General features: G+C 53.2%; 1 protein-coding gene across 50 annotated transcripts in view; it reads left to right on the top strand.

Moving 5' to 3' along the window:
• Positions 1 to 26,754, top strand: part of LRRFIP1 (LRR binding FLII interacting protein 1) — a 139,691-nt gene that overhangs the window by 56,354 nt on the left and 56,583 nt on the right. For 22 of the 50 annotated variants that reach the window (XM_078450731.2, XM_078450726.2, XM_078450725.2 and 19 more), the window contains exons 2-4: positions 15,699 to 15,785; positions 22,850 to 22,867; positions 25,953 to 26,000. In XM_078450731.2, coding sequence (XP_078306857.2) covers positions 15,699 to 15,785; positions 22,850 to 22,867; positions 25,953 to 26,000 — 153 coding nt within the window. Of the gene's footprint in view, positions 1 to 184; positions 294 to 15,698; positions 15,786 to 22,849; positions 22,868 to 25,952; positions 26,001 to 26,754 lie in introns of those variants that run through there. The other 28 variants (XM_078450734.2, XM_078450732.2, XM_078450736.2 and 25 more) reach the window with 3 other exon arrangements.

The following is a 26,754-nucleotide window of genomic DNA, read 5'->3' as shown; positions in this document are numbered from 1 at the left end:
GCCCCCGCCCCCGACCCGCCCGGCCCCGGCCACCTGCGCCCCGCCCCGGCCGCGCCCGAGCCCGGGAAAGGCGGAGGCGCGCCTCTGCTTAGGGAAGGGCGAGTTCCCGTTGCGACGCGCCGTGTGTGTCCGGGGACAGTCGTCCGCTGCCCTGGGCATCGCGGATCCCAGGACGTTCGCGAGGGCCTTTCCCGGTTGTGCGAGACGGCACCCCTCTGGCCGGCAGGATGACCAACCCTGCGGCCACGCAGAACAAGGAAATAGACTGTCTGAGCCCAGAAGCCCAGAGACTGGTAAGACGAAAACACTGTCGAAACTTTCGGTTTGCCCCTGGCTGCCCGGGGCAGGGCGCGCCGCCGACCTCTGGGCCCGGGGAGCTGTGGGGTGGGGAGTTGCGGGCAGGAGCGGGCTCTGCCGTCGGGGCTGCGCTCCGGCCCCGAGGGCGCGGCCCCTCCTCGCGCGCCGGGAAGCACGTTTTACCGGCCGGAGCCGCCCCTCACCGGGACCAGGAGGAACGCGGGCGCTCCGCTCTGCCCGTAGCGGTGGCCTTTCGACGCGCTCCGCCCAGCCCGCGCCGGCGGTGGACCCAGCGGAGGTCTCAGAGCTGCGCGTGGTCTGGAGTTTCCCATCTCAGCTGCTAGTTTGGTGTTTGACAAAATCCAGCACCTGGGAACTGGTGCCCCCACCCAGAGGCTGGCACCTCCAGAGGCTGGGGTAGTTTGGGGTAGTATTTATCCTGCTCTGGATCTTAGGTGAGCCCATTCCTCCAAACACCTCCAAGGACCCCTGTCACCTGATCTACTTTGGCTGGTCTCCTGGGGTGTCCAGGTCTGGACAGGCCCCTCCCTCCACGGGATTTTGCAATTACTCAGCTCAGTACCCAGTATTGGGATCCTGTATGTGGGGCTGGTTGACATTGAAGTTGGACAAGGGGGGAGGGTGGCAAAGGTTTGTAACTGCCGGTTTTCATGAAGCTTGTGGTTGACTTCGAATGGGAACATAGGGAGGCAGAGGGGTGCACTTTGGAAAAGAACCATGGTGTCAATGCTACAGACAGGGACCCTGGATTTCCACTTTACTGGGCTTTTGTGGAAGCCTTGATAAAAGTGTGAGCCCAACACAATCACTCCTTCATCAGGCAGGAGTTAATCATCTACTGGGAGTTTGTGGAGGGTCCAAGATAAGACCGCCCTCACCTTGGAGAGCTTACTGGTAAGCCGGGGAGAGGCGTAGAAATAAATAGACTGTGATGAAGAACACTTGAAAGTTACCTTCCTTGGTGAGTACGCTCAGGTGGATATTTTTAAGGTCTGGTTTAGCGCGTTCCTATGGCCTCATTTTATTTTTTTTATTTTTTTTAAATTTTTTTTTCAACGTTTTTAATTTATTTTTGGGACAGAGAGAGACAGAGCATGAACGGGGGAGGGGCAGAGAGAGAGGGAAACACAGAACCGGAAACAGGCTCCAGGCTCCGAGCCATCAGCCCAGAGCCTGACGCGGGGCTCGAACTCACGGACCGCGAGATCGTGACCTGGCTGAAGTCGGACGCTTAACCGACTGCGCCACCCAGGCGCCCCCCTATGGCCTCATTTTAAACCTCCATGAGCCAGACGTTGAAGCTGGTTCCTCCTACCCCTTAACCTGGCTGGTTTCCAGGGGCCTGGGAGCCTGCAGAGGGATTCTGGTTCATCACCATCAGGGAAGCTAGAAGGAAGGACGGGAAGGCTGCTGGGAGATGCTGGTGATTCGCGGAGGGGTCTGGGCAAACCATAGATGGCAGGCGCAGAGTGATGTTAACCTTGGGCAAGAATCGAGCTCAGAGGGACGACGTGCTGGGCAGGGAGCCCTCGAAGGAGAAAAGAATAAACATGGAGAATCAGGATGTGAGGACGGGAGGCACAGGCCATCAGAGAAATGAGGAGAAAGAACCAGTGAGTCCTGGCCCTGGCTGTCGACTCCCGTTCACCCTCACCCCGTGGACTGGATCTGGTTGAGACACACACTGCTTAGAGGTGCTGTGGGACTAGGTGCCCGGGGGTCTGGAGTGGGCTTTGATTGAGGCGCTCCATTGTTCCCCCAGCGCCTGGACCCAATACGCTCTGAAAACTGGAAGTTGTTGCCTTTTTTTGGTAAGGTTTATGGCAGAATTCATTTGGCCGGGAGACCTTCCCTGGCTGATGGGAGGCTGTTTTCTATCTTTCTCCCTCTCCTTGTGAATATTCACACAGTTCTCTGCAGCCTGTGAATGGCCTTGATTGAGGGCTGTCGCTCCGGGTGGCCACAGACCATACGGTGTTTACGACTTACTACCCTCCTGAAATCCCAAAACGTTGAATTCTGGTCCCAGGAGTTTCTAACAAGAAATTGTAAACTTATAGGAGTTGTTTGGGTGTTTTTGTTTTTGTTTTTTTTTTAGTAAATAGTAGCACGAAGTATCTTAGAGTGGGGCTTGGGGAACAGAAATAAAACTCCATGTTTGTTTTATGAGGTTAATGGTCTGATTAAAAGGAAGTTGAACAGTTGGGGGCTCTTTACATAAGTCAGCCCTGGCCCCAGAGCTCCGGGAGAGGCCAGCGTAGAAACCATACATTTCTTGAACTTTTGTAACTTCCTCCTGTTTCCGATGGGTTGTGTTATCTCTGGTCCCTTTCCACATACTGATTAGCACCAAGCCCTTACAGACCGACCAGCAGTCCTGTCCCGAGAAGGTGGACACAGCCTCCCAAGCCCTGTCTCATCATCACAGATACCTTTGCAAAGGTCCCCCAGGTCTGGGCGAGTGCAGGCATTGACCGGAGTCCGTGCAAAGGCTGTAGGCCCCGCTGTTGCTCAGTCTGAGATTTTGAGCCCTGGAATCAGGGTTTGTTTTACATGGGTCATTTTCCCAAGCAGTTAAGGTATAAAAATAGTTACGTAAGAGCTTTTCCCATAGGATTAAGAGTGGTCCGCTAGGGCAAAGATAGAGACAAAAGTCCCTTTTGCGTTAAGAGTTAGTTTCTGTTCAGCCGAAGCTAACACGACATAGCGGAAGCCTCCTTAGCAACTTTTTTTTTTTTTTTTAACTAGAAAACCCTTGAGTCTAAACTGCCACTTACACCGAGCACAGGAAATCCAGTTACAAAACAGGTCTCAGGCCAAGTTAGTCGGAGTATTACCTGATTAGAGGTCCTTATCTGGTTTCTACAGAATTGTGAGGCCGAATGTTGGTGTAACATGTTTGTGCCTCAAAAGGCAATGTTCGAGAGGAATTTGTTATCCCTGAAAAATCAGGAGACGTGACTCAGCACAGGCATTGTTTATGACTGGTTACTCAGTGTTTCCAAGTATCTGTTCATATTTAAGAGTATTAATCTTGGAGCCTTGGAGGCCGTAAGGTCCAAATTACTAACCTGTTGTCGAAATAAGCCTATCGCATCCCCCCACTATAGGTTGGACCCGGAGGGTGGGGAGCAGAGGAGTTTGTACTCTGGGACACCAAAATTTTAGTGTTTTTTTTTTTCTTTTTTTCTTTTAATAAAGAAGCTCGTTTCCATGGAATGGATTTACTAAATTTTCATTACTCCCACTTTCTAGATAAAATTACATACGTTAGTTTCTTTCTTCCACATGTACATCCATGATGTAATAATTCAAAATTGCCATGCATTTGATCGCAGACCACTACTGAAAACTCCCCTTCCCCTGGCCACATTCCAAAATAAATAAACAACAAAAACCAACAACAACACGAATGTGTCTTCTGAGACTCCTCCATTCATTCGGGCAAGAGCCAGAGTTCAAGGGGTTTTTTGTTTTCTCCTCGGACAGTAACTGGACAGTGTTAAAGTCATGTAAGTGGTTTTTCCTTGAGTCTAAAGTACAACTACTTTGTAGTGGGGAAGTCATTTAGCCTCACTCGAACAAGGACTTTTTAACCGGAATGTTTCACTTGTATGCTTGCGTGATAGGGCTTGTCAAAGCAATGTCATTTCTGGTCCTCATGTCTTTTTCTGTTATCTGGCAAGTAGGTGTGCAATCTTCCAGGGGGAAGAGAAATAGAGTGGCCTTTTGGTGCGGGCTGGGACCCTCTCCTCCCTCCCCTGAAACTTCCCCCCTGCACGTTCTCCTGGTGGGCGCCTGACCTCACTTGTCTTCTCCCGGTGCTTTAAAATTTTTTTTTTTGATGTTTATTTTTGAGAGAGACAGGGACAGAATGCGAGTGGGGGAAGGGCAGAGAGCGAGGGAGACACAGAATCCGAAGCAGGCTCCAGGCTCCGAGTTGTCAGCACAGAGCCCGACTCAGGGCTTGAACTTGGGAACAGGGAGATCATGACCTGAGCCGAAGTCGGACGCTCAACCGACTGAGCCACCCGGGCGCCCCTCTCCCGGTGCTCTTAAAGCTGAGTTGTGTTCGCAGCTGGTTGTGTGCTGCTGTGGGAGGTGCTGTGTAAGTAAGTATCAGCAGGCAGCACTTCCTGAGCCCTGCAGTGGCCGCCTTGCTAAGTGTTTTCTGCAGACGTCTTCCCTAGCCCTTGCCGGAACCTTGTCCGGTTGCCTCCACGTACAGATGAAAGGGAAACTGAGGCTCAGAGAGGTCAGGGGACTTTCCCAAGTGCACACAGCCGGCAGGCAGTAGGGCTGGCTCAGACCCAGCCTGCTGGCTCAGAGCTGGTGCTGAGAACCATTGCCACTGTATACAGTTTGCAGAGGCGCTGACCGGCCGCTGCTCGGCTGCTCTTGGCAGCCTCTGGGCTGAAGGACGTCTTTTTACAAAGGCAGCCTCTTAGGACACATGCCCTTGCTCCCGAATGCACGGTGAGACGTCCTCGTTGTATCCAACGTTTCGTTGCCCTTCCTGGTAGTTTTCAGACAGAAGAACTTTCAATGGGCTTTTTTTTTCTAAATAAGAAAAAGACCAGTAGAAACGAAAGAGCTGCAGAAATTTCGATTTTTCTGTTTTCATCCTGCACTAACTTTGTAACTGTTACGGGTGTCAGCATCCTCCAGAAGCCTCCTTCCTGGGTGCTGTGTGCTTGCGCCCCACCCCACCCAGACAGACAGGCTCCCTGAGAATTGAAGTGATGTGGGAACGGTGGTAAATAGCCCTACGCTGCCTGATGTAGGAGCCCTGGTGCTTCTGGTTGTCCTGCCTTCTTTTGAGAAGGAACAGTTCCAGTGTTTGGTTTTTAATGTTTATTTATTTTTGAGAGAGAGGGACAGAGCACGAGCGGGGGAGGGACAGAGAGAGAGGGAGACACAGGATCCGAAGCTGGCTCCAGGCTCCGAGCTGTCAGCGCAGGGCCTGATGGGGGGCTCAGACCCATGAGATCATGACCTGAGCCCAAGTCAGACGCTCAGCCAACTGAGCCACCCGGGCGCCCCCAATTTCAGTGTTTTGTGACACCTTAAAGACACGGGGTTTGCAGAGAAACCCGTGAGCAGAACAGGTGAAGGTGAAGGGAGTGGAGCCCTGGTGCACTGGCTGCAACGGGACGGCCACCAGGATGCTGTCACCTGCCAGTCCCACACTGTTATTTGTGGCCACACTGTATTTGTTATTTCTTTATTCCTTTGTAATTCCGGCATGATGAGGCTGTTAAAGGAAATAAATGTGAACATTCTCTCATCTCAGAAGAAAATACAGGAGGTGTTGGCAGCAAGAGGGGAAATGTATCTGCACGGAGGGTACCGTGCAACATCCTTCGTCATCGGCATCCGTATGAGTAGTTGCTGAACTCAAGAGGATGATGTGGAGTTTGAGTAAATGTTACTCAAGTCACTGCTGTCGATAAAGTAACATGGAGAATTTTGTTCCTGAATAATACCGGTTTGTTATTTTGGGCATGTGGGGTGCTTTTAAGAAGTTTATTACCCAGAGAAACAAAGTCGGGAGATTTCTGGTAGCAAAACGGGGAGAGAAAAGTGACCGTCTCACAGTAGAAACAACTCACCCCTGGTGGAGAGAGAGACACGGTTCTAGAGACGGAGGAAGCTCCCAGAGATCACATAGTCTGATTCCTCCCACTCCCTGTGATGAGGGCTACTGTTCAAAAGTGATGTCCTTTCCAGAAACCACACTCGTAACTCTAGAGCACAAACAGGTGGGTGGGGGAAAGAGGTGATGGGGATTAGGAGGGCACTTGTGATGCACACTTGTGATGTATGGAAGTGTTGACTCACTGTACCCCTGAAACTGGAATTACACTACATGTTAATTACCCTGGAAGTAGGATAAGATAACGTAAATAAAGAAATCTTGCATGATTAATACCAAAAAAGAAAAAAAAAAGGCAACATACTTTGTCAGAGCCCATATACCTAGTAGACAGTCGAGCCAGTGGGGGATTCCGGCTGGAGCTGGGTGTCTCCGCCTGCAAAAATCCAGAGCCCTGCTGAGGAGCCCGTGCCCGGCCTGCGGAGAGGTGGCACCGAAGTCCTGGGCTTTTCCACCTGGTCCCCCGGTCCGGGCTCCTGGAGGCCCAGGGCCCAGCCACCTCAGCCTTGCAAGGTAAAGGCTTCTCTGAAGGCTGATGTTTTATCGTAAAATTCCATGATCATTTTACAGTCTACTCCAGAACCCATCGGAGTTGGTGTTTTAGATTACCAGTTAAATGTCAGTCTTTAACTTTCTGTCCTCCAAACCTTCAAGGAAAAATTGACAAAGTGTGTTTTGTTTAGTTTATGGCTCATGCAGCGGCCCCCGGACCCGTGCCCTTAACCTGTACCGGGGCTGTTTGGACAGTGTGGCCGTGCAGTAGAGAGGTTCAGCTCCCCCGCTCCACTCTGCATTTTATCAAAAACTGCGGTCCTCAACCCTGTCAGACCCAGTGCCCCCTTTTTATAGCAAGGTTTTCACATCCTCACTGCTCACCTGAAACGAAGTCAACGTAATGTTTTAACCGTAGCGTTGAAATGAAAGCAAACGAAGGTAAATTGCGATAACAGAATGTGGATGTCGATATAGAAACGCTCTGGCCCTGGTGTCCCAGAAGAAGGACGGAGCGGTCACACGTGTGCAGACCTGTGCCCAGCACCATAGCTGCGGGCAGACTGACACAGGTGTGCTCCGTCCCAGGTGCCGCACGTTGCTCTTGGTGGCTCGACGTTCCAGAATGGGCACCAGCTCTCCGAGAGGTCTGAACAAAGCCAAGTGTAGCCTTCCCTCAATTTTCATGCTGATCACATTCCTGGGATTTGCAGCGTAGGTTGAAACTGCACAAAACATACTTTGATTTTATGTGTCAGTTGGAATCCATTTGTAGATCCGAAACGGATAGAGTCGTTTTTTTCTGTCTGCCTGGATAGTCCGTGGGAAGGTTCTTCAAGGTGCAGTCCTGCCTGAGTGTGGGATGGTTCGCCTGCCATGGCCTGCCCCCTCCCCACTTTTTTTTGAGAGAGAAGAAGAGCACGTGTGTGTGTATGTGTGTGTGTGTGTGCACACTTGCGCAGGGGGAGGGGCAGAAGGAGTGAGAGAATCCCAAGCAGGCTCCACACTCACGTGGGGCTCGCCACGACCCTGGGATCATGACCCGAGCTGAAATCAAGAGGCGGTCGCTCAACCGACTGAGCCACCCAGGTGCCACCACCCTGCCCCTTAAATGCCATCAGTGCCTGCCTCCACTCACTGTGACCTCCCAGCAACACGCCCCAAGTTCCCAAAATGCCCTCTGCAGGGTTGGCACCGCCCCCACTGATAACTGCCATGCCAAAGCATCTTCCCCTCCATGGTGATTGTAGTTACAGACATGTCCCTAAACGTAGGCCCCCTCTTTGGGGAAAAACATACAGTAATTGTGTAAGCAAGGGTTTGGGGAAGATGAGCTTTTTTTTTTTTTTGACATGCACATGACGGCTGAGGGACCCGGGGTGGTGGGTGCCTGGCACAGAGGCGACCTGAGCCTCAGTTGTGAGCTGCTGGCTGAGCACGATCCCCTCCCTGTTGGCACCCCTGCGGGAGAGCGTGTCCCTAATCCCACCTGCTTGCTTTGAATAGCGACCCACCTTTAGAACCTACTGCACGTGAGGGGTTGGGAAAACAGAAGTTTCTGGCTGTTGCCACTTCCTGGAACAAAGGCCACTCTGGAGAGGGATTCTGCACAGCTGTCCACTCTCAACGGGAAATGTGCGTGACGTTAGAAGGCGCTTCCACGCGGGTCTGTGTACGTGGCCTCCAGCGACTCAGGGGTTTCAGGCCTGTCCCATCAGGAGCTGCGTTCCTCTGTCCTGGGGAAGAATCCCATGGACAGAAGCGCTCTGCTGCTTTCTTTCTTTCTTTTTTTTTTTTTTTTTAATTTTTTTAAAATGTTTTTATTTTTGGGGGTGGGGGGTTGGAGGGACAGAGAGAGAGGGAGACACAGAATCCGAAGCAGGCTCCAGGCTCTGAGCTGTCAGCACAGAGCCCGACGTGGGGCTCGAACTCACAGACCGCGAGATCATGACCTGAGCAGGACTCGGATGCTTAACTGACTGAGCCACCCAGGCGCCCCTAGTGAGCTTTAAATACATCCTTAAACTTTCCCCGAGAGCTAATGAGCTATAGTTACATTATGTGGCCTGGAGGAAAAAAGTCTGGTTTTCAGTTGTGCTGGAGTCTAAAGCCTGACGGCCAAAGCGAATGTGTATAATCAATGCTAAAGCTTCCTCCTGACTTTGGGACGCTGTTCAGCCGACAGACCGATTGCTTGTGTTTCTGCACAGCCCGTGCGGCTCATTTCCACTTTACGTCTGAGGAGACTAAGGAGGCGGCAGTCGCTGGGGTCCCCAAGGCGTGGGCCCTCTCCGTCGACCCTGGCAGTGTTCTAGCTGTGTGGCGAGTCCCCTCCCACACACCTGTTCTCGGATGGCTGCACCCAGCGTCACAGAGCACGCAGTCACCTCGCTCGTCAGCAGCGTGCACGAGGGTGCCCTGGGCTCTGCACTGAGGCCGTGGCGGCCGGCTTCCGGCACCTTCACCCTGGTGCCTGTCCAGGCCCTAGGGCTTTCCTTGCATAGCTGGAGGAAGTGAAGGAAGCGTGTCTGAGTCCCCTTTTCAAGGTGGCCCCAGAGTTGTGGCTCATGAACCCCTTCCCGCTCCCAGGTAGGGTTCTAGAAGCCCTGGGAGGGCCCGCAGAGTCTAAGAGCGGAATAAGAACATTTCCCGTGACTGCAGGATGAGATGGCTTGGGAGACCGAATTCCACGCTGTGCTTGAATCCCAGGAAAGCCTGGAAGCTCGGGACACGTACACACAGAGCCGGGCTTCCCTGTAGCAGCTCAAGGCTCTGCAAGGGACGCAGTCTCCCTCCTCCCCCGCCAGCTCCTGCTCTCAGCCCTTCTGTTCTAGCGGGTACTCCTCATGTCCCCGTACCTCGAGGGTCATCATGCGGGGTCCTCCGGGTGCTTAAATGGGGAGGAGCCACGAGAGCCTTAGAGCCCCCAGATGCCACTGGAATTGGGGTGCAAGGTGTTGGGGAACGGGGTGTGGCAGCATCTCTGCCCCCACCCCCAGCCTCGCTGCAGGAAGGTGAGGTTGGCCAGGGCGCAGGGCATTTGGGAGCCTCTCTGCCGAGGCCTGCCTCCTCCTTCCTCGTCCTCCTCACATCCCCGCGCAGGACTTCTCTTTAGAGTTGTCCTCAGCCTCAGACCGCAGCTGAGCGGGGCTGTCCCTGAGCTCCCGCCGCACCTTGGGATGACGCATCCGTCACGGCCTGGACCGTCTGATGCCCCGAGCAGGAGGCCTGTCGCGGTGTCAGCCCAGAACCCCAGCCAGGGTGCATCTGGCTCTTCCCCTGCTGCCCTCTGTGTCCTGCTCAGTGGACTCTGCTTCTGCTCTGTGGCCCGCTGTGGGACCGGAGCCCGTCGGGGCTGTCGCTGTGGCGTAGTGACCCCACCCTACAGGATCCTGCTTTCCCCCCGGACCGTTCACCTGCTCCCCAGCCTGGCCAGGCCCATGCTGCGGGGACAGGGCTAGTGGGGGAGAAGCGTCCCCCCCGCCACCCGTGCGTCCCTGCGGCCAGCCCCGGGCTGGGGGCCTCTGTGGCTGTGGGGACCCCACTGGGAGACCCAGGGCGTGCGGGCCGTTTGTTAGGAGGCCTGGGGTCAGGCCCGTGCCGCTCTGTGTGCGTAGCATCTCCCCTGCTGTACGCGACACCGTGGCGACGGAGGGCCGTCGTGTCTGCGGTAAAATAAACCATGAACGCGGAACTTCGAAGGGTTCAGCCTTTTAGAATTATTCTAAGGCCACTGTGGCGATGAGTGGAGGCTTCTGACCATCTCCGTCATCGGAGGGCGCCTCACTTTAAAACCTAGCATCTCAGGGGGCCTGGGGGGCTCAGTGGAGCGTGCGACCCTTCATCTCGGGGTTGAGTTAGAGCCCCATGCCGGTTGTAGAGATTACTAAACAAATAGAATCTTTAGACAAATGAAACAGGGTCAGTAAAGCTCCGTCTGTGGGGTTCCCAGCCAGGGCAGGGGGCCCCTGGGGGCCAGGAGCCTGGATCTCATCCCGTGCCTGGCTGGATCAGCTCTCCCCTGCCCTGCCCCCGACCCTGCAGGGGCCTCGGGAGCAGAGGGGGAGCCTGGCTGGGGGAGCGACAGGGGTTTCCAGCAACAGAACCAGGGCCACCTTCCAGCAGCAGTGGGCAGGGTTTGGGTTTGGGGGCTCCTTCATTACCTTCCTTCCTCTCTCCCTCTGCCTGCCTCCCCCCTTTCTTCCTTCCTTTAAAACGTTTGCTATTTATTCTGAAAGCTGTCAAACACAGAAGGGATGACAGAAAACAGAGGTCCTTCTCACACTTGAGCAAGTGCCTGCGCCCCCCCCCCCCCCCCGTCCCCCACCAGGGACATGCTGATTCTCCCCCAAGAGCGTCTGGGTGGGGTGATTCTGCATCTCTAACTGTTCCCAGGTGTGCTGAGGGGTGGGGGGGCACGCTGTGACAGGTCCCACCAGCCAGCCCCAGCACTTGTCAGCTCACAGCCATTTAGACCCCACCCACACCCCCCCCCCCCCCAGCTCATCTCCTTATTAGAAGGCAAGGCCTAGGGAGAGCTTATCATTTCTTCTTAAACGCTTTAGTATGTTTATGTTTCGCAACAAAGACACAGTGGGGTGCAAGAGGAGGCTTGGGGCCCAGAGCTCCGCTTTTTCTGGAGCCCTCCCCCCCCCACCCCCCCGGGGGGCGGGAGCTGAGGGCTTGGTACCCTTTTCCTGTTGCCTCCTGTAGGAAGGGAAGAGGGCAGGCCAGGACCCAGGAGGAAGGGCCTGCTGCTGCCCTAGCAGGTCCCAGAAGGAGCTTGGTCCCAGGCCAATCGGGGGTGGGTGGGTATCCGAGGAGCTCCCCGGGAGCTGAGGGTGATCGAACAGACCCCTCGCCCCTCGCTGGGCAGTGTGTGAACTCCCGTTTTCCAAGCTTGCTGTTTTGAAGCCCTGTGCCGTTTCTACCTCTCCACCTTGCCACCACTCCTTCCCCCGTCACCGTACCCCCCCCCCGGGCCTGGCTTTCTCCTCCGGAGACTGGGGACCCACCCTGCAGCCTGAAGGCCCTGCTCTGGCTGTGTCTGAAGGTGTTACCAGGTTGGGTGGCCCTGGCTGGCGATCACCAGTAGCCGCGGTCCCCACAAGTGGAGAGCAGAAGTGAAAGTAAGCGTTTGGAAACTCTCATGCAGTCAGACGTGGCCGTGAGTTTGTATTTCACAAAAGCGTGGGTGGTGATGGGTTTGTCCTGAACCACAGAAGCATTGGCCTGAGGCCCACGGAGCCCTAGACCTGTTGCCTGGAGGGGGGCAGGTGGGAGGCAGCACTGAGCCTCACAGGAGAGGTTGGAGGGGAATGAATTCTCGTTTCCTTATCATTGTGGCGGACCATAGCTGTTTTGTGTTTTGTGTTCATTTAATGACTTGATCATATCACATATTTTCTCTGGAGACTTTGCGCTGATCGTTTGAGTGATCATGGTCTCTTGGGCTGTGGGTCAGGCTCTTGCGTGTTCTTGGAAATGTCAGCGTTTTTAGGATGAATCATGTTGTCAAAACCCTGCGATTTTTCGTTCAGGCATCTCAGGCCAGGGTCAGGGTTGTGATGTTGATTGCAGTTCTGTGCTCACAAAGTTGGCTGTGCCGAGGTTTTGGACTACTTTAAATGTTGGCCCGTATGTCTGTGGGTTTTTAATTAGCCGATTCCCAGAAGCAAGCATGGCTGTGACCACTTCCTGTGCCATGGACGTCTTGCTTCCCACGTACGAGTCCCACGAGGATCCTGGGAGATGGAGCCGTGCCCACGGCGGCCATTGCCAGGACGTGAGATTGTACCGAATTACGTATTTACCTCCTTTCTAACTTCTAAACCGAGGTAGACTGAAGGGCGCCTGGGTGGCTCAGTCGTTTAAGTGTCCGACTTCTGATTTTGGCTCAGGTCGTGAGCTCATGGTCGTGAGATCAAACCCGGCATCAGGCTCTGCACTGAGTGTGGAGGCTGCTTGGAATTCTCTCTCTCCCTCTCTCTGCCCCCTCCCTGCTTGCTCTCTCTTTCTCTTTCTCTCAAAATAAATAAAAAGTTTAAAAAAAAAATACTATTTTTAAAATGTAGATTGACTGCAGTCGCTGTGTCTTTGAGGTTGGCCGGGGAGGCGTCCTCAAGAGGAATTTACTGCATAACTTGGTTCATTCAAATGCGTCCCTGTCATTCCAAGCCCAGGTCCCTCAAGTTGGGGGCTGGTGGCTTTCAGCCCCATTATCCTCACGGCTGGGACGGACTTCCTGGGCTGGACACGGGGGCCCCCACAGGTGGGTGGGCCATGACAGGAGCCTTTTCCTGGGTGGGGGAGGGCCCCAGGACTAGCCGCTGTGGTCTGATGGGATATTGTACCGGAGGCCTGTCCATCCGGCAGGGCGGCCACTCCAGGCATCGGGTCTGTCCACGTAGATGGGCTCTTCAGGGATCTTCGGCCTGGTCCCAAGCAGAGCTGGACCGAAGGTGGGCGGGATGGGGGTGCGTGACCCCTCGGGTCAGAGACACAAGCACCGTGAGAGTAGGAGTCATCTGAGACCCCACCTCCCCGTCCTCGTTATCTGTCGCCTCGTAGCAAATACTCACACACCTGAAATAGCACACGTGTCTCATCTCAGTGTCTCGGGTCAGAAGCCGTAAGCGGAGGACTCTTGGTTGCAGCTCAGGTCCTGATCTCACAGTTCGTGAGCTCAAGCCCCACGTCGGCTCCGCACTGACCGTGTGTGGAGCCTGCTTCTGATTCTCTCTCTCCCTCTCCCTGGCCCTCCCGCGCCCACACTCGCTATCTCTAAAATAAATCAACCTAAAAAAAAAAAAAAAAAGTCCGGGCACAGCTTACTGGGTCCCGCGCTCAGGGCCTCACAGGCTGCAGTCATTTCTGGAGCCTGAGGTCCTCTCGAGCTCACGTGGCTGTGGGCAGAATCTAGCTCCTTGGTGTTGCAAAACCAAGCTTCCCGTTTTCCTACTGGTTGTCAGCCAGCTGGGGGTCCCTCTCGGCTCTTAGAGCTCACCTGCAGGTCCTTGTCATGTGACCCCTCCCGGGCCCTGTCACACATGCCAGCTTGAGAGTCCGTCTGACTTCCAGTCCCTCTTTTAAACTTTTTTTTTTTACCATTTTATTTATTTTTGAAAGAGAGAGAGAGAGCATGAGCGGGGAAGGGGCAGAGAGAGAGGGAGACACAGAATGTGAAGCAGGCTCCAGGCTCCGAGCTGTCAGCACAGAGCCCGACGCGGGGCTCGAACTCACAGACCGCGAGATCATGACCTGAGCCGAAGTCGGACACCCAACCTACTGAGCCCCCCAGGCACCCCCGCCCCAGTCCCTCTTTTAAAGGTCTCATCTGATTAGGCGAGGCCCACCCAGGATAATCTATCTTTTGATTAACTCTTGAGTCAGCTGATAAGGAACCTTAATTACTCTTGCATTTCTCTTTGCCATGTGATGTAACCAGGTCACAGGACGGGCGTCTGTCACTCTTGCAGTGTGGCTCACTCTCAAGGGGAGAGGATTATGTGGGAGTCTCAGGGACCCCCGAGGATTGGGCCTGCCGTACTCCTCTCGGCCTGTGTGCCCCTGCAGCCCTCTTCCCTCTGTCCCCTTTCTTGCTTCTCACATTCCCACTCTGCCCCTCCCCTTCTCCCTCCCCCATGACCTCCCTTCTCTTTTCCTCCATCCCTTCCCCTGTTCCTCCCACCCGAGCTGAGGCCATAGCTGTCTGGTCTGTGCCGGCTTAGACAGGGAGCCAGCAGGCAGGGAGCCCACGCCTCCCCCCAGGAAGACAGGGAGGCAGGCTGCACTCAGTGTGAACCTCGCCCTCTTGCTGGCCCGGCCCTGGGCTACAGCATCACAGCATGGCCGGATATCTGTCAAGTGAACCCCCCACCCCTCCCCTTGAGCTTTGCCGGATCTTTTTATAGACCCCGAGCGCCCCTTCACACGGTGTAATGTGATTTACAGAATTGAAAATGGCCCCGAGGTATCAAAGTTCTGAGGCTGCTGTGATTTTTGATGCCCCTGACTTGAGGGACCTGGGCTGGGACTGATAAAGGAACCATGCGAATGAACCAAGTTAGAATAGATTCCTTATGAGGACACACACCGGCCGACCTCCGACAGATCAGCGGTGGTCAGTTTTCAACTTAGACAAGCACTTGGACAGAAGATGCATTTGTAATTCAGAACAAGTGTGGCGGGGGTGGGGGGGGGGGACACCGCCCCCGACGTGAGTCTGGTCCTTTGAGAGAAGCTGGACAATGACCCTTGGGTCCCCTCCTGCTTGCTGGCCCCACACCATACCAGAAGTACTTGGCCGTGTGTCCCGGCCCTGCTTTAAGGTCTGAAACTGTATCTACAGAACTGTTGGTGGAAGAATTACAAGTGTATCCCCCCCAAATTAAGTGGAAAGAAGGTGGGTTGTGTTTGGCCCCAAAAAGCCTGCATGGTGCACCTGCACCAGTTACCTGACTAGCCATCCACTGTATCAGCTGACGTGCATAAACGTGACATTTGTAAACTTGGGAAGCGGTGTTCAAGTGGCAGGTTCCATGGCGGTGGGCAGCCCATCAGCCAGAAACACTCTGCCGCCATCTTGGTTCTCTTGATAAAAAAGATGGACTTCCCAGCACGGCAGGCAGCCACGGGGAGCTGAGGCCAGCAGGGTGTCCCGAGAGCTGACCAGACGGGACTTCTGGAAAGCAGCAGTCCCGAGTCCCAGCCCCTGGAGACCGGTCTGGCAGCCTCTCCAGGCCTCCGCTTCCTGCTCTGTAAAGGGAGGGGTTGAGCCGGTGGCCTGTGGCCATGCCCAGCTCTAATGTTTGCTTCCTGCAATGGTGTGTCAGAGCTCCAGAGGAAGGCACACTGCCCAGCCCTGCAGCTTACGCGCTGTGCGACCTTGGTTAAGTTGCCCTCTCTGTGCCAGTTTCCTCATCTGTAAACCGGGGATGGTAACAGTATCTACCTAACGGCACTGTTGCAAGGAGCATATGGCATGGCACGTAAAGCCCTTAGAACAGCATCCACTCGGCGCTTAGCAAGGGCTCCGTAAATGGTAGGCATCCTTGTTACTGTAACTGTTGCTGCTGTCCCTCCCGATGACCCTTAACTCTTGTCAGTTTGCAGTGTGTTCCTGTATGTTTATTAAGCCCTGAACAAAGTCTCTTGCAACATCCTCGTCGTTAACGGTGGGAAGGAGGCGAGGCGCTGGTCTGTCTTCTGATAAAACTCGTGTCTGTTTCAGGCGGAGGCGAGGCTGGCTGCGAAGCGTGCGGCCCGCGCGGAGGCCCGAGAGATCCGAATGAAGGAGCTGGAGCGACAGCAGAAGGAGGTAACGCGGCTCGATTATTTATTTTAGGGAGGGTGTGCAAACACAGGCACCTGTCCCGTTGACAGTGGCCGCGATTGGAATGCACTGTGCCTGTGACTTTGTTCAAGGTCAGGCCGGGGAGCGCGCATAGCACGGATACCAGACGTGCCTGTCCCAGGCCTCGATGTGCTGGATCCCGAGACGGCCCCCCGCACGGCCACTTGCCTGCAGACGTCTCCCAGCCCAGGCTTCCGGCCGAAAGGGGCCGAGAGTCGCTGGCTCTGAACTTCGAGGTCCAGCCGTCGAGCTAGAATCTCGAGCCTCTGAATTAAAATGTGAAGGAACGGGTTATTGTTTTTTTAAACTAAGCAAACTGTTTGTTGAAAAATACTTCCCCTGTGGTTTTTACGCGTTTTAATCGGTTTCGTGATGACTGAGGCCCACAGGCGGGGGAAATAACCAGGGAAGTGGACGGTAACGTCCCACCCCGGGAGCGTGGACAGTAATCTGTTTACACACCTGTTAATGCTGTTTGCCACTTATTTTCATAACCTTGGGCTGGAGCCTAAGCTGTGTGGGCAGGATGAGGACTCTTGAACTCAGAGCAGAGAGCTTTCCCCTGAGCTTGAGGTCAACACGGAAGAAGCAACTCCCCGTCCACCTGACCTGTGTCCTCTACGGGTCACACCCTGCGGGGACATCCACACCGGGCACCGCTTGAGGGCTTTGAGTGTATCGTGTCGCAGGGAGGTGGCCGGGCGCTTTGCCCGGGGCTGATTGCACACAGCCAGCATTTCGAAGTTGAGCCAGTGTCTTAAAGCCTGTGAGATTTCAGATAAAAATCCTGGATTTCCAGTTTCTCCTAAAATCACCGCAGATTCCGCCACACAGCCTCGCGTCCCCTGTAGCGTGAGACCCGGCCACCAGCCCCGGGTGTCCTTTGTCATTTCCCTGCCTGCAGGGTGTGCAGCCCGCGCGGTAGAGCTACAGAAGCAGGGAAGGGGCACAGCCACGTTTGGATTTGGGAAGAAATCTCTTCCGTGGGGTTTGAAGGCGACTAGACCAGGCCAGAATGTTACTTAGGAGAATCCGACCACAGGCCGGACGTCCCCGCAGTGATGGGGACAGGCAGGAACGTGGATCCCCCCCCCCCCCCCCGGAAGGGCCACACCACACCAGCAGTTCCTGGGAGTGACCCAAGCAGACGAGGGTCAGTCACACTTCTGCAGCAGCTTAGCCCTTGTCCTGTGTTTACGCCATGAATGAAGACGGAACAAATATTTGAAAGTAAATCACCACGTTCTCTCTCCTCGTTAGAAATAACAAACACAGTTGTGGGCCTGCCTCTAGAATTGACTTTGGTTTTTTGTCCTTTTTTTCTCTTAATTTATGCAGAGCACGGGTTTGGCCCCTTCTCAGTGCCTTCCCCCAAGAATCACATGTGTCATTTTCAAACTGGATATAGGCGCTCTTGAATTTTCATGTTAATTATCCGGCCTCAGCTGTTCAGCTGATGGCTGACGTGAAGCCCCCTCCCCTCCCGTTGTGTCAGGGGCGAGCTTCAGCTCAGACCGGGATGGGGACCCGACTGATCCCCGCCTGTGAACCCCAGGGTACCGGTCACACCAGGAGTGACTATGGGAAGCCATTCAAAGAAGCATTTTCAGGAACATCTCTGGAGAGAAGCGTTTGAACGAGAGGCAGAGATGAAGTATAGGTGTTGCTGGTAGACTTTGTCACACACCTGAGACAGTGTCACCTGTGCTGTAGGACCCACCCAGACGCCAGGCACCTTCTGTGCACTCAGACGCCGGGATCAGTTGTAACCAGAGGCCGCCTAATGGAAACGTTCTCTTAGCCTGCACTGGTTTTTAAAAATTAGGTATTTTTCCTTTTTCAAATGCTTTTCTCTTAAAATTTGTTTTTAACGTTTATTCATTTTTGAGAGACAGAGCAAGCAGGGGAGGGGCAGACACAGAGAGGAGACACAGAATCCGAGGCAGGCTCCAGGCTCTGAGCCGTCAGCACAGAGCCCGACACGGGGCTCGAACTCGCAGACCACGAGATCGTGACCTGAGCCGAAGTCGGATGCTCAACCGACTGAGCCCCCCCAGGCGCCCCCTCCAATGCTTTTTTCAAATTGCTGGGTATCAGTTGCTCTTTAGAATGTTTCTGTTCGTTCAGTGGATATTTGCAAGCCCATTGTGTGTAGGACGCTGTTGCCCCCGACCTGGCTTCCGAAAGGAATGGGGCAGTGGGGGCACTAAGGTGTTAGTGCCAAGGGCCACCAGCATGGCCAGGAGCTGCTCCAGCGCCTGGGGCGACGGCTGCCTCGCTGCCCGGGGCCAACGGCCCTGACCTCTCGCCCTGTCGCCTTCTCGGGGCTCATTTGGTTTTAATCAGCTCCCCTGGTTCTCCTGCGGCCCCTAGTCATTGTATTAAGGTCATAAAAGACCTGTAAGAACAACTTCCCTTTCACCTCCGCCCGGTTTGGCCACAGTTGGTGGCATCTTGGTGCTGTCGGTGTTTCGGGTGGCCCGTGGCTGCCTCTGAGCCCCACTGCTGGAGCGGACGCAGCAGGCTGGGGAAGGAGACGGCTGTGACGCCTGGGTTTCCAGGAGGGCGTCAGTGATCATTTTGTCACTGCCCTCGAGGGTAGGAGAAGATTAGCGTTCGCTAAGAATAAGATGGGAGATTTCTACAGAGCCAAGGCGAGAAGGAATCATGCAGTGTGTACCTTCCCATCTGCCTTCCAGATTCCACGTGTAGATAAAGTGTGTCCTCTCCCGAATTGATTTAAATACAAGCCTGCTAACATATGTGGCCTGTCAGCCACAAAGTCCTCTGGCAGAAGTTCTTGATTTAGCAAATGAAAGTTAAAAAGAGTTGAGGCCCGAAAGCCGCTCTCTGAGCGGCCTCCTTAGAAGCCTCCCTCAGGCTGGGGGTGGCCCTCGCAGCAGCCGTGCGAGGCCAAGGCCCCCACGGTGCACAAGGACACGGGAGCCCGGTCCTGGCCTCAGGGCGTTGGAAGCCGGGCCTGTGCGCGGGCACTGCCCAGCTCCTGTGCGGCTCGGGCCGTCCTCAGCGTTCAGTGCCCACTGAGGAGCTCGGCTTTGCAAAGGAAGCCTGGTTAAAACCAGGGATCTGATCACAAAGGCCACAGTCGGCCTCCTGGGTCTTACGCACAGGTATCGTTCCATTAGTACCCGCGTTGGAGTTTTGAAATTCTCCATTTTAACAAGATGTGACAGCTTTGTAATGATTCAGGTCCAATGGAACGTCTCACCGGGAAGCAGGTGGTCATTTGGGTCCTGTCGGTTTTCACACAGTCGCACAGCAGAGGCACACTCAGGCCTGGGAGCGGGTTCCCCCGAGTGTGGGTTTGAGTTGTGAGAAGACCAGCGGGAAAGCTTGGCTTTACTTGTGAGAAAGTGCCTCAGGTGGACACGAGCTTCTTAATTTCCCTTCCCAACGTGACCTCACCCTCCTCCCCGTGCGGCCTCACCCTCCTCCCCGTGCGACCTCACCCTCCTCCCCGTGTGGCCTCACCCTCCTCCCCGTGTGATCTCACCCTCCTCCCCGTGTGACTTCACCCTCCTCCCCGTGTGACTTCACCCTCCTCCCTGTGTGATCTCACCCTCCTCCCTGTGTGACCTTACCCTCCTCCCTATATGGTCTCACAGACATCACTTGCCTGTGCTCACCCTCCTATCTGTGTGTTCTTATCCTCCTCCCCATGTGATCTCACCCACCTCCCCTGTGACCTCACCCTCCTCGCCATGGGGCCTCACTCTCCTCCCCGTGTGATCTCACCTTCCTCCCTATATGGTCTCACAGACATCACTTGCCTGTGCTCACTCTCCTTTCTGTGTGTTCTTACCCTCCTCCCCATGTGACCTCACCCTCCTCCCCGTGTGATCTCACCCTCCTCCCTGTATGACCTCACCCTCCTCCCTATATGATGTCACACACATCATTTGCCTGTGGTCACCCTCCTATGTGTTCTTACCCTCCTCCCCTTGTGACCTCACCCTCCTCCCCATGGGACCTCACTCTCCTCCCTGTGTGATCTCACCCTCCTCCCTATATGGTCTCACAGACATCACTTGCCTGTGCTCACTCTCCTTTCTGTGTGTTCTTACCCTCCTCCCCGTGTGACCTCACCCTCCTCCCCGTGTGATCTCACCCTCCTCCCTGTATGACCTTACCCTCCTCCCTATATGGTCTCACAGACATCACTTGCCTGTGCTCACCCTCCTTTCTCTGTGTTCTTACCCTCCTCCCCGTGTGACCTCACCCTCCTTCCTGTGTGATCTCAGCCTCCTCCCCGTGTGACTTCACCCTCCTCCATGTGTGGCCTCACCCTCCTCCCCGTGTGATCTCACAGACATCATTCACCTGTGCTCCCCCTCCTCCCTATGTGATCTCACAGACACAGTGATTGAGTGAAGGCACCTCAACAATTCCTTTTCTGCTGAACTCAGACTCTTATTTGGGATCAGTCACAGGCCTGATGACCAGCTACCACGATGTGAATTATCCGTGTGTCAGGGAGGAAACGAGAAGCTAACCCTGGTCCACGCAGCCGGGGGGGGGGGGGGGGACACTGAATGAAGGAGGGGCACGTGGGGGTGGGCAGAACACAGAGACAGCCAGGTCAAGGAAGGGGTGAAGCATGGAGGGAGCTCCCCTGGTCTGTCCTGCGGTTTATACTGATCTGGTTGGCTCAGCAGCAGCACTGACCCATCCAAATGACAATTATGCGGGCAGAAGCGTAAGGTATTTGAACTAGGAGAGCACTGGTGTTTAAAGTTTGCTTTCTCAAAAAGGGTAGTTGAAAGGTTTAAACTGAAATAGATGTGTACTTTCTTGCTAGTCAAAGAGAACTGGGGTAGGGCAGAAGGGACGAGCAGGGACATCCTGGGAGCCCCTGGTCCGGGGCAGTCCACACACACCTGGGTAGTGTCACAGTGTGTGAGGAGATCTCCCCGAGTTTTATGTACAGGTGAGGAAAATGGACAGTTTCCCCCACAGCCATGGTGGTTGAGCTAAGATTCATGTGTAGATCTGACCGCTGCAAAGTCACGGTCCTCCGCGTGTGCTCCCTACCTCAAGATCAGCTAGATGGTTAACGATAAAAACAAAAACAAAGGGCGGTGTCCGTGGGATGAAAGTCCGTGAGCTGGCTGGCACCACAGCAAAGGGGGAAGAGAAGACGTACGCAATCTGGTCATTTCACAAGTAGAGGCAAACCTTGGAAGTCATTTTCTCGTCGGTGTGGACTTAGAAGCCCAGTATAATAAACGGAGTAGGCAACTTTGTTAGAGTTTTACAGACAACACAGAAGCAGTAGCTGTTCTGGATTTGAGCCAGATCCTGGGGCGGGGGACGGGACACGTGCGTGTGCACGCGTGAGCGTTTGCGTGCACCTCTGGAGGGAAAGACGAGGCAAGCTAGCCGAGTCTGGGGATTTCGGAAGGTATACGGACAGCACTTCCCTAGCCCGCCCTTTGCGTATCACATCTCTGGGCCGGACTATTCTTAGAACACGCTAACACAATTTGAGGTTATACAATCTGATAGCCCGGGGTACTGGCATTTTAAGTTGTTGGTTAAGTGGAAATGAATATGCTTTGGAAGGCCAGCGTTCAACTAGGAAGGTTGATATTTTGGTGTAAGAAATTGAGAAGCGTGATCCCCGAGCCATGTATCTCTACACAGGTGTTTCTGAGCTGGGCCAGAAAGGGTTTCCTTGAGAGGGAGCGCAGATCCACTGAAGGTGGACAGAGCCTGTGAGTCCCTGGAGGAGGAGGAGGAGGAGGAGGAGGAGGAGGAGGAGGAGGAGGAGGAAAAGGAGAAGGAGAAGTGACCGTCCCTGGGGGCCAGGAGAGCCGGAAGCTGGTGCCAGAGGTTGGGAGTTCCGGAGGCAGGCTGTGTTTGGAGCCACACGGGGGCCTCGGAGCTAGCTGGGATTTACCGGGACCACCCCACCGAGGCCAGCCCAGCCCCCCCTCCCCACCCCCCACCCCACCCCCCCCCCCCCCCGCCCCATAGCAGAGCCCCTACACCCACCCATCACAGTTCTTTGCCCTGCAGATGGTGAGAGACTGTGGCCCCTGTTCACTGTGCCGGGGGCTGTTTAGAAGGGTGCTGAGGTCCTTTCTAATGGATTCATCAGGGGAGAATAAGATGTGGAGAGTCTTTGGGAACTCCTAGGGAACCTTCTATTTCACACAAGGACCCCCGCTAAGAGAAGACAGATGGTGAGACGTGACCCCCCCTGGTGTGATGTTCTCTTGCCAGCGACTTTCATGGAGAGTGCTGTGCTCCACGTGGTCATAACGTTGAGTATGTTCATCCGTGCCCCCCCACGAACGCCTAGAAGCGCCTTGAATGAAGCCTGACTTGGCCGATGTTTTGTTCTGTGAATGAATGAGTGAGCAAATGAGTGAATGAAGCAGATTATCTCCGCCTCACCTAGTGATTGGGACACCCCGAGGAGAAACACCTGCAGCAAATGAATATGTCCATGCGTCATAATAGGCTTTTTAAAATGTGTGTTTCAGTTCTCTTCTAGTGATCGCTCGGTTGAGGGCTAACTTTCCTGGCATTCTGTTTCTGTCTGCATGAATCAGGACAGGAAAGCGTCTTTCTTCGTGTCCGTGAATTCGACCGGTTGACTTTATAATCCGGTTTCTGTGCTTTCTAGTTCAACTTTCATCGCTGTGCAAAGAAATTTCGAATCGAAGACGAAATGCTCTTCCCCACTGATGGTGACGGGTTCTGCAGACTCGCGCATGGGAATGATAACCGGATCCGCGTAGGGGTCCGTGTGTGCACCTGGGTCTCCCCATTGTACCTAAAACAGAATGTAAATGAGTCAGGAAATTAAGAATTCTTTCAATGAGACTTCAAACATTTTTCAATTCGTATTTTACCAGTATTCAGCGTTTCCCCCACCCCCCCACCCCAGTATGACTTTTATTCACGTTTCCAGGTACTTACAGAACCTTTCTTTCTGATGTTTCTCCTTTTGTAATTGGATTTCCTATTTCTTTTCCCGTTTCTTTTGCCCTTCTCTGTAGATCTATCAGGTTCAAAAGGTAGGCTCTTTCTTCTTTGTTTTCTCAATTGCATGTGCTAGTTTTTTCCTTGCCAAGGGCCTGGTCACCTTTCAGAAATAATGCCCTTCGTTGAAATAGAAGTTGTTACTGCTTCTTTTTTTACTGCTTTGTTGATGAATTGGTTTGATCAAAATGCCAAAGTTGCTACTTACACCCCCTTAAAAAGCCACCATTAGACACACGTCTGTTCACAGAAGGCTTTCCTCGTCTCTGCTTTTCTCAAATTAGAAAATTACTTATTTGAAAAAAAAAAAATTCCAAGGCAAAGTAAAATCACATTTCAGGATGTGGGAAACCTTTGAAATCAGCTGTTTAAGGAGAGATTATCCTTCCATATAATTTTATTAGAAAAAAAATTAAATATCAATGCAGATTTCCGTACACTAAAAGAGTATTAAATATTGATTTAAAAATCGGAGCCAAAAAGAAAATGATACAACAGTAAAATCCAAGAGCTTAAAATATACCTGCCGTCCACCCCTAACATTCAGGATAGTAACGTGCCTCTCTGTTCCCTAGCCCTTCATAGAACCAGCTGAAGGTTAGAGATAAATACACTAGCAGGCCAGGCGCAGAGAGTACAGTAGGAAGCAACCAGGTAAGGGGCTCCTGATTCAGCGATGATGATGGAGTGAGTGGGAATTCAGAGTGTGTATACTGGAGCCTTTCCTGTAAATGTACCTAGTTTGTTACTTACGACAACCATAATAGCTGCTTTTCATAAATGTATTTAGTCTATAGATGAAGAACGGTATCTTTTAGAGCAGCTAAGAAAATCAAAATAAGATGACTGTTTCAGAGGTTAGAACAAGCCCTTTTAAACACAGTCCATTTAAAAAGTCCTCCCATGGGGTCCTTTGCTATGATATCAGACTGCCTTTGTGTCCTGCTCCCCACCCCCACTCTGCATAACTATTACCTGGTGGAAAGAAAGCAGGTGAGTAATTGCAATGGATGTTGAAGCTAGATCCAAACACACCTACAGAGTCTCCGTAGGAATTTAACACCTAAAAGGCAAGGGGGAACCCTCACTGTAACAAATTGCCCAGAACAGAGGAACCCACCTGCTAATTTCCACTCTGGTTCATTCCTTTCTAGTTCTAGATCACTTTTATCTTCTCAGCAACACCAGGGACAGGGTGTTAGAACTTTATCAGAATGTTAATTTGTACACAAAGTAAAACTGGAAAAGAGTTCAGGAAGTCCCCGCTCCAAAAGCGGATGTACATTTTTGTAATAAAGACGTGCCAGGGGAGGGAAAGCTTTCCTTATTACCATTTGAGAAGAGGAAAAGGAGGCAGTAAACATCTCTCAGCCCATCTGGCTGTTGTGTGCGACAGTTTCTCTTCTCCTGAATCAAAGCTATTTCTGAAAGTCAAGCCCCTTTTGTAAGTGTGGCTGTTGCTTCCTGCGCATGACTCACTGGCTAATCATAGTAGTTTACATTTGAAACATTGTACGCTTTCTGCACGCTGCTGTGCTGGCCTGCTCACTAACATCAGAACTGCTAGCTGGGGGCGCCTAGCTCTTTCTGGGGGTGTTCTCCCTCCGTGAAGTGACATGGAAATGTAGCCACAGTCATAGAGCTACTTATAAGGCCACCGTGATCATCGCAACAGACAGCAGTAGATGGTATTGCTGATACAGGCACAGAACTGGCAGAAGAAAATAGGGAGACTGATAATACAAGCTTCTTTTGGAATTTAGACAATTTTTGTGAACCGATGTAGGCTCCCCCCCTTTTTTAAAAAAATACATTTTTTCCATCTTGTAATTAAGCCAGGAGATGACGAGGTTAGGTGGCATCTCATTTCACGGGTGAGAAACACGGAATTTGGCAGTGAGAGTGGAGCGAGCGTGAACGCACGATAGCCTGACGCTGTTGCTCGGCTGGGAAACTGAGCTCGAAACATCAAAGTGAGGAAAGTGACTAACAGGAAGAGACCCGGCTCGTGTAGGTTTGATATTGCAGTTCTGCCCCCCGGGCGGAATGCTCGAGCCTGCTTCAGCTCTCCCTCCAGCGGCTTCCTCTTCCAGACCGCCCCGTCTTGAGGAGAAAGGGCCAAGACCGTCGCAGAGCCTTCTATCGGAAGTCTGGCCACCCCTCAAGATCCACTGAAACTAAGCCAAGCTTAGCAGCGTGTTTCGGCGATTGGAAAACAATTTCAAAACTCGTCTTCTACTTTCAGCGTTGGATTTTTTTTTCCTTTTTCTGATTATAAGGTTTTCACATACGAAGAAGAAAACCACGTGTTGTGTGGTATGGGGGTTTGGTCAGGTATTGCTCGCTTTTCCTGTTGGAATGGAGGGAAAAGTGAGGAGAAAGGCAGAACCCCATTATCTGAGACTGTACGTGGGCTCCCACCTATCTTTGGAATTGCTATATTTAGTAATGGTAACAGCCATTCTGAGTCCGCTCTCCTAATTTTAACTTGACCCGCTGTGGCTGAGACAAGCAAGCTAAACTCTGCAGACATTGGCTAAAGAAAATGCCGAACATATAAGCTGCTCATGTAAATTTTTTTTTTTTTTTTCCTGCACCAAGCCCTCTTAGCTAAGTCGTCTTTCCATCGGTGACGTGCTATAAAGACATCCAAAGAACGTAAATTCTCCTGGGCCTAAATTTAGCGTGGACACCAGATAGCTGGAGGCCTAGGGGTCAGCACACATTCTCTCCCCCCTCCCCCACACCGAGGAAGCTTTTCTCATTCTGCCGTAGCAACAGCATGAGTTCTTTCGCTCTGCAGGCTCCAACAGCCTTCCCCGAGGGCTGCTGGGCTGAGTTTCAGTTCCCGGTCCAGAGTGCCTCGCCCTGGCCCTGTTGGCTTGCCTGGGAGGGGTGGGGCGAGGAGGGCGAGGGGGTCTCAGCACAGGCTCACGCACTGTGCAGAACGCTCGGGAGCGCTCCCCCTGCGGAGCCGCGACCTTGGTCTCTGCTGCTTTGCCCCAGCATGTTACCCTCAGCGTGTGGCTTGGGCAGCGGTTTGGAAATGCATGTCAGAGCAGTTTCTTGTGTGGTTACCGTTTCACTTCTCGCCTAATTTTCTTTCCCTTCTGTCCATAGAAATATTATGGGCTGGACACAAAATGGGGTGACATCGAACAGTGGATGGTAGGCCTTGAATACAATTTTAAGAACTTTAAGTGGCTTATAATTTTATTCTTTTAAAAAAAATTTTTAAATTGTTTTTGACAGAGAGAGAGAGAGAGAGAGAGAGAGAGAGAGATCAAACATGAGTGGGGGAGGGGCAGAGAGAGAGGGAGACACAGAATCCGAAACAGGCTCCAGGCTGTGTGAGCTGTCCACACAGAGCCTGATGCAGGCCTCGAACCCGCAAACCGTGAGCTCATGACCTGAGCCAAAGTTGGACGCTCAACCGACTGAGCCACCCAGGCGCCCCGGTTTATAATTTTATTCTTATTCACTTTGATTATAGCAATAGATTCCTGCCCTGCCATAATTGAATCCTGAGAGATTTTCTCCCCGGGACTTCTGGTCTGGCCTGATTGTTTACATCCCTGTGAAGCTGGGTCAGAAATGGTCCTAGCCGGGCATTTTTGTCTGGTCTGTTCAGTAGCTAGCTGTGGCTTGTGGGGGTCTCCGGGGCCACTGCCTCCCGTCGCCTTGGGCAGACGACTCTCCTCCAGGCACACTCAGAAGGAGATGATGCCTCAGGCATGACGCTCTAGAAGGGGGAGCATTCCCCTTGCCCCAGGAGAACGTGGACCCACTCCTTCTCTCATTGATTCATCCACCTCAATTCCCGCCCCTGCCTCTTGTCCTTGACACCTTACTGAATGGCCTCATGGACGTCATCACATACTTTTAGCAATTAAGAGCCTGGCCAGTGGAAATGCCACAGTCA

The sequence above is a fragment of the Panthera onca genome, chromosome C1 (genome assembly GCF_046562875.1).
Source record: "Panthera onca isolate mPanOnc1 chromosome C1, mPanOnc1 haplotype 2, whole genome shotgun sequence".
NCBI lineage: Eukaryota > Metazoa > Chordata > Mammalia > Carnivora > Felidae > Panthera > Panthera onca.
The sequence above is the reverse complement of the archived record's forward strand: the minus strand, read 5'-3'. Positions and strand labels throughout refer to the sequence as shown.